The 12,672-nt window shown below is 39.6% G+C and overlaps 1 protein-coding gene across 1 annotated transcript in view; it reads left to right on the plus strand.

The window, feature by feature from the left end:
- Positions 1–12,672, plus strand: part of LOC122792709 (cubilin-like) — a 3,134,001-nt gene that overhangs the window by 1,444,659 nt on the left and 1,676,670 nt on the right. Inside the window, exon 29 of the mRNA XM_044060295.1 lies at positions 1,138–1,319. Coding sequence (XP_043916230.1) covers positions 1,138–1,319 — 182 coding nt within the window. The remainder of the gene's footprint in view (positions 1–1,137; positions 1,320–12,672) is intronic.

The following is a 12,672-nucleotide window of genomic DNA, read 5'->3' on the forward strand; positions in this document are numbered from 1 at the left end:
AAAACAGGCTACCAGCCCAGTCGGACACTACCCGGTAGACAAATGTAAATAAATGTATATGTATACATATATATCTATATATATATATATATATATATATATATATCTATATATATTTTATATATATATATATATATATATAAATATATATATATATATATATATATATATATATATATATATATATATATATATATATACATACATATGTATATATATATATATATATATATACACACACACACACACACACACACACACACACACACACACACACACACACACACAAACACACACACACACACATCTATTAATCATATATTCAAAAAAAGAATATTGAGTATTTCAACAGTGTTATTTACAAGGAAGTCTGAACAAGATCACAGATATAATCGGCAGATAAGAATAGTCTTGTTTGGAAGGGTAAAGTTCTGTCTAGAAGATAACCCTTTCCTAACACATCAATACAGTGATAGCTTTGTAGAACTGACATCCTTACAACCTATATCGTCTTATGTTGTGTTTTATAACTCCACCAGTATCCTGTTTTTGGTGCTTTTAACCATACCTCTCAAATAGGAACTAAAACCCTTGAAAAGAAGGAACATTCAGCTAAATATGTGGACATTTAATTAGCATAAAATGTGAATACCAAACAGCACATAACTTGCTGGTTACAGCAGGAATGTAAAATACTACTCAGAAACACATGCTTAAAAACAGCAAGTGACAAAAAGTATGGAAAACAGAAGCACACAGAGAGAGTGCCAAGTTACTAGACTTTAATGAACCACACAATGTTATTTATTTTTGCTTCAGAAAAAAGGGATATGCAAGATGTGTGTCCTCTTTCTTTAAATTATTGTTGCCAGTAACATGTTGGTTATATTGTGTAGTTGTCTATGTACTAGACAACTTCAAAAATCAGATGTGATGAAGGAGATTCAGAAAATTGTGTGAGGGGGTGAGTCAAGCCTGAAAATAGTGGCATACCTCCAAAAATAGGTACATTTTAAATCAGGCCTGAAAATAGAAATGTTCCTCCAAAATAGGGACAGTTGAGAAGTCTGTTTTTAGCCCTACTTTGTGGAGAGTTGTTCACATTACTTGATCTTGTGTTCTGCATGTGTCTTATAGGATGTGGTGATGAACTCCGTGGACCCAATGGTACTTTTACCAGCCCAGGTTATCCAAACCGGTATCCTGACAACAAGGAGTGTATCTGGAATATACATACGGCACCGGGTAGCAGCATTCAACTCACCATCAATGAATTTGATATTGAGTACCATCCAGACTGCAACTATGATGTCCTAGAGGTATTGTGGCATTGCTTTGTTTTAATGTCTTGAATCTAGTTCATCACATTTTTTTCATCTTCTGGCAGTTTTATGTACATTGCAGGTGGTAAGAAGTGCACTCTTGGCAAAAATCAAACACTGAAGTAATACTAGTTTCATGAACCCTAATTATAACCTGACTTAGGAAAGGGCCCATTTATGTCCCAATATTAGAAACCATAAACATCTGGTAGAATTAAAAATGGAGAAACAACATATATCATTTTACTAAACAATAAATTGCAAATAAGGCTATTATTGTGGTTTGTAGGACTAAGGCATGAATTTTTATTTTTATTTGCTTATTTTTTTTATCTTTTTTTTTACCTTGATAGGTCAACTGAGCCTATGACCTGTTTTCAGTGGAGTCCCTAAATGGTATTTAAATTTGGCCAGGAAGCTGGGGAAATTTCCGTACTTACTCTTTTCACTCACAGGATGAGCTATAAGTTAGAGTATTGGTCATTTTCTGAAACAAGTTCAACTAACAAACCCATCAAGTTGGATATAGCCACTTTAGTATATACAATATCAGCTTATGCAGGTTTTGATGCAAAAAGTGTGTAGTTGTTGCATATCATTTTGTTGATAAAGTTGCCCCCCTCGTTTTTTTTTTTTTTTTTTTTAGAGCTGAAAATTCCTTCACTGACATCATGAAAGACTGAAACCACAATAAAAAAATAGTGAAATAAATAAAAAAAAAACTGTGCTTATTTTTTTTCAAAATCACTTAGAGTTTCAACATGAGGAGCATAACTGGGAATTAAATTAATTGTTATTGTAAAACAAAGATGCTTCTTTAAGTGAGTAGTATACTTTAAGAAAAGAAAATGAGCTCAGGATATAAAAGTAAGATTTGTTTGGGAGTGAAAAGATTTACTTTGGGGACTGTTATTGGGTAGATTGCCAGTAAAAGCATTTGGGTAATTTACAGAGCCAGATCCAACACTAGGTGATCTAGGCACTTACCCATAGCCCAGTAGTCAGGGAGGGATCCCCTGGCCAGGGGGCTGCCACAAAACATTTCTTCTTTAAGAATGCACTCTTTGTGTGTTGCATTTCTTCTTTAAGGGCGTATGCAGAGTGTGTCCTTGGTAGCATCTTTACATACGTTTTAGTACAATGCATGCACATTTAAACTGAAGCGGAGCACATGACTTAAACAGTCATGGATTTGGATGCTGAAATAGAGCACATTACTTAAATAAGCATGCATTTAGGATTTGGATGCTAAAATGGAGCATGCAGTTTAAATGAGTGTGTATTTGGATGTTGAAATGGAGTGTGTGATGTAACAGATATGGATTTGGGATTTGAATGCTGAAACAGAGCACATTATGTTAACAAGCATGGATTGGGTTGCTGTTGCCATTCCAGTCATGAAACAGTTGCTTAGTGGAGAATAGTGTGTGGTGTATGTGTGTGTGTGCATATATACGGTGCCCCAGTTGGAGATTGCAGGTTGGTTAACCCATTCAGGCTCAAACCCTGTACCTTCAATTCAGGACCTTAGAGCATGATTCCTTTACACCAACTGCCAAACTGATGAACTCTGTGGACCCAATGGCACTTTTACCATCAGTTGAGCTTATGTGCATTTTCAAGGACTGCTGATCTTCTGTGCATTTTCAAAGACTATTGAGCTTCTGTGCATTTTCAAAGACTAAGTTTCTATGCATTTTCAAAGACTCTTTAGCTTGTGTGCATTTTCAAGGAATATTGACTTTCTGCATATTTTCAAGGAATGCTGAGTTTCAAGGGAAGAGAAGTTTACTGTTGCTTATGCTAAGTCTGTTTTCAATGAGAAACTGTTTTGTTTAGCAAATGGCCATCCTCAGTGTTTGTGCTGTAAACTTTAAAAACAGTGTTAGTAGCACAAAAGGTAGCATTCTTGGTTTTGGTGTGAAAGGTCGTGGGTTCTAATCCCAGACCATGTATATGGAATGCTCATATTGGAGTGCTCCTTTAAGCAGGGATGGTGATGCCACACTCCTGAGTGTGTTCTGGTTTGTATGAAATGCTTAATAACTATGTACCCATTGCTGGTTTGACAGCAATTCCCTATTGCAATATTAAAATTTTACCAATACTCTTTTTAAATGCAACTTGGGCAGTTTATTCTGCAAGGGAAGCAGGCACTGAACTTGTACCTGAAATACTGAAATGTACAGTTGTTTGCCAGCAGTAACCTCTTCATTAGTTATAGATTTCTTTAATGTGGAGTTATTCATATGACTTTTGCTTCTACAGATTCTGTATATTGATTGATATTGGTAGATTGTAATGACACACGTATGAGTGGCCTTTTATAGCTGAAATGTTGTGTAATGGGTAGTTTTTGTCATTACTGGTTCAAAAATTTTGTTTCATTGCTTACCGGAAAAAATGTTCAAACCTACAAATTTAAGCACACACTAACAAGTGGTGCTTATTATACAAGGAATATAATGTAATACAAGCAAGATAATGCATCAAAGAACACTCGCATGTATGCATGGTCCAAAAAATGTGTGTAAGGGGACTTTGGTTTGAAAATAGCCCAAGGGAAAACTTAATCCATCACTGGCCAGATGCGTTTCCTTTGAATGTGGGTTTCAATGGCAGAGAAGCTTACTGTTCATGCTAAGTCTGTTTTCATTGTCAGACTGTATTGTTTTGTTTAGAAAATGGCTGTCAGTGTTTGTGCTATAACATTTGAAATAAAACTTTTAAGTATCTCTAAACATTGTATATCTAATATTAGTTATTGTATAACTAATATCTTTCCCAACTTACTCCACTCCTCCTGTCCTCTGTCTACCATTGTCCAATATGCAGATGACTCTACACTCATCACTATCACCAACTTGCCCTCAGAACTCTTAGCAACTACTAAGTCATCCTTTAACTCTGTTGAGCCATGGCTGTCAAATAACCAGCTCATCCTCAACCCCCAAAAAACAAAACTGCTACTTTTTCTTCTTTAAACCATGAACCATATCAAATCCTCCTTCTCCATAATTTCCCTAAACTATACCCTTATGGAAGTCGAACCTAGCACTAAACTACTTGGCATCACCATCAATGATCAACTAAAGTTTGATCTACACATAAATAATTGCATCAGGAAAACCCTTCAGTAGCTAGGACTCCTGTATAGAAATAAGACATTTCTCACCACTAAAGCTAAAATTACTCTTTCACATGCGTACCTTCTACCCTCCTTAACATACTGTTCCCAAATACTCACAAATCTCAACTCCTCTCTACTTGCCAAACTAGAGGCTTTCTATAGCAATATAGCTAGATTTGCTGCTCAACAAACTTACAAATCCCACCACTGTCTCTCCCTAAAATATCTGAATAGGCTTGAGCTACCTCACCTGCTTCTTCAATCTACAGCTTTTAATCATACACTCCATTCTATATCAGCCAGCTTTATGTCCATCTGTATCATCCTTCATCTCTCACTACTCCCCTACAGGAAATCTCTAAAGCTCATCCCAAGATCTACTAAAGGTTTACAAACCCAAGTCAAACACTGGATGCAACTTATATAGCTACCACCCCTCTATTGCATGGAACAGTCTCCCACTACAAATTAGGACCCTTGCACACCCCAAACAATTTAAGTCAGCCACCAAAGAGTACTTTAATAGGTATAGGACTTGCCACTGTACACACACAGAATGTTGTGGCCATCCCTGGGGAAGCTGCTGCTGCCACTAATAACACTGCTGGCCCTATTTTTCCTGTCAAAAGGAAACATAAAATTAAACATGCATTTACTTCTCAAATTTCCTTAGACAGGAGTAGTTTACTGGGTCTGGCTCATGGTTTAAGTCAGGCTACTGATCCTTCTTATATTCTGGGAAAAGAAAGGGGGACACCTCTTTTCCTAAAGAGATTCAAGATTCTGAATCTGAACAGGAAGATGAAGAGACAGATACAGGGTTTTCTCCTCAGATTTCTGTTACAAACTCTGAAGAGAGCTCAATTTCTGATTCTTCCTGCAAGGGGTCTCGTTCTCTGAGACTATATTGAGAATGTGCCAGTGTTTTCAGTGGGGGAACACTGAGGTGTCTGCGTCCCTTAGAAAATACTATGAGCTGCTACAAAAGGAATTTCCAGAACCTTCACCTATTCCTCCAGTTCTGTCAGCTTTAGAGGATGTGTGTGTTACTGACTGCAGTTTTCTTGATACTCATCCAGCTGCCCCTAAAAAGGGCGATAGGATGTATAAAATTCCTCAGTCTTTAAAGCTTTTTACACTTTTCCCAAATCTGACCCTGAAGCAGTAGCTTTAGTTAATCCTACTGCGGCTAAGCATTTAGTTAATTCCAATTGGATGCTTTCTGATAAGGATGGGAAGATTATTTGATACATAAGGGAAAAAGTCTATGATTTTGCAGCATTTTAGAATTTTGAATTGTCAGGTTCGTATGTAAAAGTTTGTTCTGATTAATTGTGAAAGATTGAGGGATGTTGCCTTCTTTTCTTCTAGTGTGGAAAAATCTTATTTAAATAATTTAGTTAATTCCATTATACAAGTAAGCGGTGTTTGTGTGTGTGTGTGTGTGTGTGTGTGTGTGTGTGTGTGTGTGTGTGTGTGTGTACATTTGACTTAATTTATACTGCTTCCAGGCCTCTGGCCATTGGTAGTGTATTGAAGAGGTTTGCTTGGCTACATTCTCAGAACCCTCAAAATGATGCTAAAATGAGATTTTAAAGTCTTCTTTGGGTAGAGATTTAGGTTTTGGTCCCTTCTGTTGCAGAGGTAATAAAAAGTGTGATGAAAGGGGAAAGCTGATACAGGGAATCTCTAAGATGTTTCATCCCACCTTTTCCAAATTTTCTAAGGGATTTTCTAATGTTGTCAAAAAACAAAACAGACAGTCTCAACAAAATGTTAAACAGATGATCTGTTGTCTTTTCTGTGCATTCCTCAACTGATGGATTTTGTATCTGACCTTGGATCTGACTTCAGCTACTTTTTCCAGACTTCGGATCTGTACCTCTGGCTCCTCCCCTTTCTCATAACCTCCTCCTGTTCCCAGCACTACCTCAGATCTTGTTTCTGCTCATAGAGTATGGACATGGTTCATTGCTTCAGGCTTTTAATCAGTTAGGTGCTTAAACTTTTTCTGTTTGAATGTTTTTGGGTCTGTTTGCTGTCATCTTCGACTATATCAGTCTCTTTCTATTGAAGTTCCTTCTCTTCCAATATATATATATATATATATATATATATATATATATATATACACACATATGGGTCTACTTGAAAATACACTTCACTGAAAATGAAATTACTAGGACCACTTCACTGAAAGCCCACTTCACTGAAAACTCATTTGACTGAAACTCATTTTGTTGAAAGTTATATATGGCCTTTTCTCCACTGTAGTGCGATCCTGGAGTTAGTACATATATTAAGGGGAGGGTGGAGGGCACAGCCCCCCACATTGGCTGGTTGATTGTTGGTTATATATTCTCTTCTGGAAACAGTTATTCATTGCACTTGTAAGTATCGATGTGTATAGTTTAAAATGTTTATAACTTTTTTCTAAGTCTCCTTCATGCCTTCTGAGTTTTCTTTCCTAGTACTAGTTAAATAGGATAATAGGTTCATAGGTTCATAGGTTGGTACTAGGTTATCGGCCCTAGGGCCTATACAAGCCTAGCCATAACAATTCCCTGGCTATTTCTTCCCACAATATTTACTTCCCTGGACCCCTGTCTAGCAGGGTGACTGACGTGATCCCTGGGGTGAATTTCCTTTCTCCCATCCAGTCATCAAGGTTCATTTTGAAGAGGGCCAAAGAGGTGCTCTGCTTGACATGTATGGGCAGTCTATTCCAGAGTATGGGGAGTGTCTGGGTCAGGAACCTATCCCTCCAGCATGTTTTGTTTATTGTGATGACAAGGTTTAGATCCCTGGAGCGTGTGGCTCTGAGGGATTGGGATTTCTTTAAGTGTAGCATGTCCAACAGCTCTGGGTTTGACATGGCCTTGTATGTTAAGCAGAGATCGCCTCGGAGTAGACGATATGCGACAGAGTATAGCTGGAGTTTTTTAAAGCGGTCAGCATAGGGCATCTGCTTTAGGCCTGTGATTCTTTTAGTGAGGTATTTCTGCGGCCTTTCCAGTTGTTGCAGTAGTTTTTCTTACCATTGCTGGTAGTCTTGCCTTTATATACATTTTTGGAGCGATCTCATTTCCTTGGTGTATTCTTTTTTACTGTTGCTAGTAGTATTTTTGTGCTCTTCTCCTTTTTCCTTCCATGGACTATATCAGACAAGCACTACAGGTTATAAGAAATGTGTGGCTTGTAACCACAAGATGCTAAATTCTGAAGCCACTTCCAAGGAGGAATCTATGTTCCTAGAGGCTTTTGGTTGTAGTTCAGCTACTCCATGGGTGGTTCCCCCAGCTGATGACATGGTGGATTTAATTTCTCACCAGGCATGGAAGGAACCAGATGCCACAGAACCATTCACCAGGAGACTGGACAAATATCTAATCGCCCCTAAAAAGCATTCTCATTGGACCAAAGGCCAGGCATTGGATGCAGTGGTAGTGGCACCAGGCACTAAGAAGGAGCTCACAGAAGAAAACTTATTTGTCCATCCCCCTAACAGAGAGTCCAAGGTTTTGGACATGTTTAGGAAGTGAGTTTGTGCTTCTGCTACCATTGCAATAAGGTTGCTGAATTACTTAGAACACATGACTAGGTTTCAGAGAGACTTCACGAAGGAGCTTCCCTAGTCCCTTTCTATGTCTGTGTCCATTGAAGACAGGAAAACAGTGCATTCATGGCTGGCCACACTTCATTCCTTGTCAAACACTTCCATGCATCTCATATCTGGTGCAATGGAGGGTGTTTCAAGAGCCACAGGAACAGGGGTTACAGTAAGGGGGCATGCCTGGCTGCATCTGTATGATTTTCGTGGAGCCCTTTAAGACATCTTTTATGAATGCCCTGTTTGATGGCATGACCTTGTTTAGCCCTAAGGTCAAACATACACTCTCCAGTAATGAATAGGAAGGGAAAACTCTGTTTGCCATAGGTATGTAGTTTTCTACTCCCCATAAGACTTTTTCTGGAAACCAAAAAGGGATACAAAGTTGTGGCTTAGGAAGTACCAAGGGTTTCCTCAGGATTCCTCTGGAGATCCAGACCCCCAAGGCCCTCTGCCCCGAGGCAGAGGAGAGTATTTGAGTAGTAGACATCACCCTTGTAGCAGGGGAGAGCCACAGAATCAAGGCATCAAGGGTTTCTTCTCTAAAAGGCCTTTTCAGTGATCCTGAATGGTTGCTGAACTGTGCACTGTGGAGGCAGCCGGAGGTCGCTTGTCTCAGCCTGGACTTCCATCACCAAAGATTATTGGGTATGAACAGTAATTACCAGAGGCTATTTCATTCTCTTTCTCTATCCACCCGTCTGCGAAAGAAACTACCCACCATACCTTCTCTCAAAGGAACACAGGAGGACTGGAAATAAAAAAGATGCTAGACAAGAGAGCCCCACTTTTTAATGCCAGAAAAGAAGAGAGACCTAAGACTAATTCTGGACCTCAGTTACTTGAATCAGTATATCAAACACATAAAGTTCTGGATGATCATAGTACAGTCTATCCTCCCTTCTCTGAGGAAGGATGATTGGATGTACTTGACAGACCTTCAGGATGCATAATAGCACATTAAAATGGACAGATGCTTCAGGGTGTTCTTTTGCTTCTGCCTGGGAGCCAGTAATGTTCAGTTCAGAGCCCTGCCATTTGGTTTCACCAGAGCCCCCTGGGTGTTCAGCGAATGCATGGCAAGGGTTGCAGTTTATTTCTGACTGCAAGGGCTCCAGGTATTCCCCTATCGAGATGACCATCTCCTTACCAGTCCTACCATGTCCTTTCTAGTCTGGGCTGGAAAGTATTTATTTCATCTGTGCCCCAACCTGGGAATTACAGTGAACTAGGACAAATCTCAGTTTTCCCCAATTCAGGTTCTGGAGTTTATAGGTGCTGATTTGGATAAGACCATTCAAATTCAAGGTCACCGGAGAGCATTTTTCTCACTCTAACAAATCAAGCTCAGCAATTTCTTTCCTATCAGACACCTCCTGCCAGACTAGTTCTTCAACTTCTAGGACTGATGTCAGCCTCCATCACCTTGGTCCCCTTGGCAAAGTATATGAGAGTTTTACAATGGAAACTAATGGTCCAGTGGTCTGTCAGATCCCAACCCATGACTTTTCCAATCTGCACAAATCATGTAACTTTCTGGATTCAATTGCCAGAGGTGTTTCAGGGCTGTCTCTTTGTTCTCCCCTCTTTCAAAGCCACAGTGACCATGTGTCCAAGGCATGTGGTTGTCATCAGAGGTGAATCTTCACATCGATTTCTTAGAGATAAGTGCATTCCTCCTAACATTGCAGGCTTTTCAAGATGTCCATCCTTCAGAAGTGATTTCTATTCAGACTGACAACATATCAGTAGTCTGGTACATCAACATAAAAGGGGAACACAGTCCTACTCCCTGTGTCAAGAAGTGATGACTTTGTGGCAGTAGACAGTATCTTCCAACTGCTTTCTGAAAGCAATGCACATACTGGGGAAGACCAACATTCTAGCGGACAGGTTGAACAGATCTATTCTGCTACTTCATGAGTGGTCTGTCAGTCCAACAGTGGCAACACAAATCTTTCATTATTGGGGTCAGCCATGGTGCAAATCTTTTTGCTTCTCCCATCAATTCCAAATGCAGCAGGTTCTTTGTTCTGATCACTCCAGAGGGAGAACCCCTGAAAGATGCTCTGATCCATGATTGGCCTTCCAGTCTCCTGTATGTCTTCCCACCAACTCCTCCAATTCTGAAATTCCTGCAGAAGGAATTACAAAAGAGGATCATGGTCATCCTCATTGACCTTTTCTGGCCTCGAGAGGTGTGGTTTCCCTTCCTTTGGCCTCATCTAGTACACCCCCCCCCTTGGATGCTGGATTCAAATCCAGATCTTTTGTCTAATCCATCCAAAATACCTCATCTGGACAGCTGAGCCTAAAACTAACCACATGGTTTCTTCACTTCCAGTGATAGCTAGTCAGTCCAGGCTCTCATCCAAATGGCCCATATTCTTACTTCTTATTAGAATCCGTTCACTAGAAATTTTTATGATAGTAAATGGAAAAGATTTTCCATTTGGGTTTGACAGAGAAATTTAAACCCCCTTTCAGCTCCTACATCAGCATTATTAGATTTCCTTCCCTCCATTTTCCATAATGGAGCAGATTATTCAACCATCAGGGTTCAGTTGGCAGTGATCTCAGACTTCTATATCGGAGAGAATTACACTTTCATAGCCTCACCTAGGTTGTGCAAAGCTTTCCTCAGAGATGCTTTTCTTAAACCACTACTCAAGGATCCTACTCCTCCTTAGGGCATAACTGTCTTGCCACAAACCTTGACCCAATCTCCTTTTGAACCTGCTGTCAAGGTAGACTTAAAATTTCTGGCTTAGAAAACTCATTTCCTGGTAGAAATTACTTTAGCTAGAAGGGTGTCAGAGCTCCAGTCCCTGTCTTGCCAACCTTCATGTATTATCTTGTGCAAGGGCAGGGTTTCTTTATACACTGACCCTTCCTTTTTGCCTACAAGAGCTTCACAGACTTCATTCAGAGTATTAATCTACTGTTCTTCTTTCCAAATTTCTACAACAAAGGAGAATGCATGCTCCCTTAATCTGATGTGCACAGCCAATTATATTCTACCTTCATCAAACCAAACATTTTAGGAAGTCAGATCAATTGTTTCTTTCATGTTCTGTATACACAATGGGTTAGGGTGTGTCAAAGAGTACATTAGTTAAATGGCTGACTGGCTTTATCTGCCACATGTATAAGCAAAAAGGTCTGGCCTTAAGTAGACCACCAAAAAGCACACTCAACAAGAGTTGCTTCCATTTCTTCAACCTTCTTATCTAGGGCCTCGATTGATGACGTTTATGGTGCTGCCACCTGGTCTAATATTCGTACCTTCATTTCCCTTTACAAAGTAGATCTGCTTCCCAGAGATAGGGCAGCTTTTGGTTCTGCCATACTAGAGAACATCCTTCCATGAGAAGTAGCAGGGGACTCTGTCCCATTAGTTGAGAAATGGATGGAAAATACATCATCAGATATGAAAGGTTTGTACTTACCATAAACAATAGACCTGTGTTGTCTCTTTCTGTCCTTTAACTTCCCTCCACCTTCCCCCCTTCCATCTTATGGAAAGGTTTTTTTCTTTGGCTTCTAATATGACTGTACGGGCTGCCATTAGTACAGCACTACATACTCTTTCAGCTCAATTTCAGATTTTGTTTTGCTCTATCATATAGTCTTCTGGTACCTTGTTTATGGTAATACAGTGTTTATAACTAATGTTATGGTTTTGCAAGGTTCAAGAGCAAACTCAATCTTAGGGAATATTGGGGACAGGAAGGAATTATGGGTAAGGGGAGGAAGAGGATCCTAAGTCAGGAAAAAGTGGCTGAAATTAGATCTGAGGTCAGATCTAAAAGCCATCATTTAAGGAAGGATAGAAACAGACAACACACATCTATTATTATGGTAAGTACATAATTTTTGATCTGATGTGGTCCATTTCATTTCATTAACCTGTTGGTATTGGTTCCAATCCTCAAATCAACTGGCTGCTTTCTTGCCAGCTTGAGCTTCCTGACTTGAGCTCCTCCTCCCTACTCAAAATGTCCACTCTCTCAGAATACATCAGCTCTCGTATACTGTGCTTCAAGTTAGCATCATTCCATTGGTCTTGAGCTTCTCCTAGTTAGAGTGGGTGTAAGTCTCTCTTTTTTTTTCACCCCACCTAGTACTCTTTAATTATTGAATTCTGTCAATACTTGAATACTTTAGTGATGGCTTCCTCTGTACATTTTGTCTATTTTTTTTTTGCGTTTTTCTCTGCATTTCTTCTCTTCCCTATTTAACAAAAAAGAAATGCTTCCTTCTCCTTTCTCTTTCTATTCTTTCACTATGGCAGATCAGAAACCTTTAGGGGTTAAAAAGTGCACTTCCTGTGGGCTGAAAATTCCTCTATCTGACTCCCACATGGAGTGCATTTACTGCTTGGGGCCTAACCATTTGGAAGCCCCTTGCGTAATCTGTAGGTCTTTCCATCATCGGGCTCTGGCAGATAAGAGGAGCAAACTAATGTTAAAAGGTTTGGTTCTTCCTTCCTCCACCTCGCGCATGTCTTCTATGTCAGGGGCTCAACCCCCTCCTAAAATGTCCAGGAAGCCCCGGGAGTCCAGGAGACCTTCTCCCATGCGATCCTTCTCTGAACTGCCGAGAAAAAA

The sequence above is a fragment of the Protopterus annectens genome, chromosome 2.part0 (genome assembly GCF_019279795.1).
Source record: "Protopterus annectens isolate FY-2018-M chromosome 2.part0, PAN1.0, whole genome shotgun sequence".
NCBI classification, from domain to species: domain Eukaryota; kingdom Metazoa; phylum Chordata; order Ceratodontiformes; family Protopteridae; genus Protopterus; species Protopterus annectens.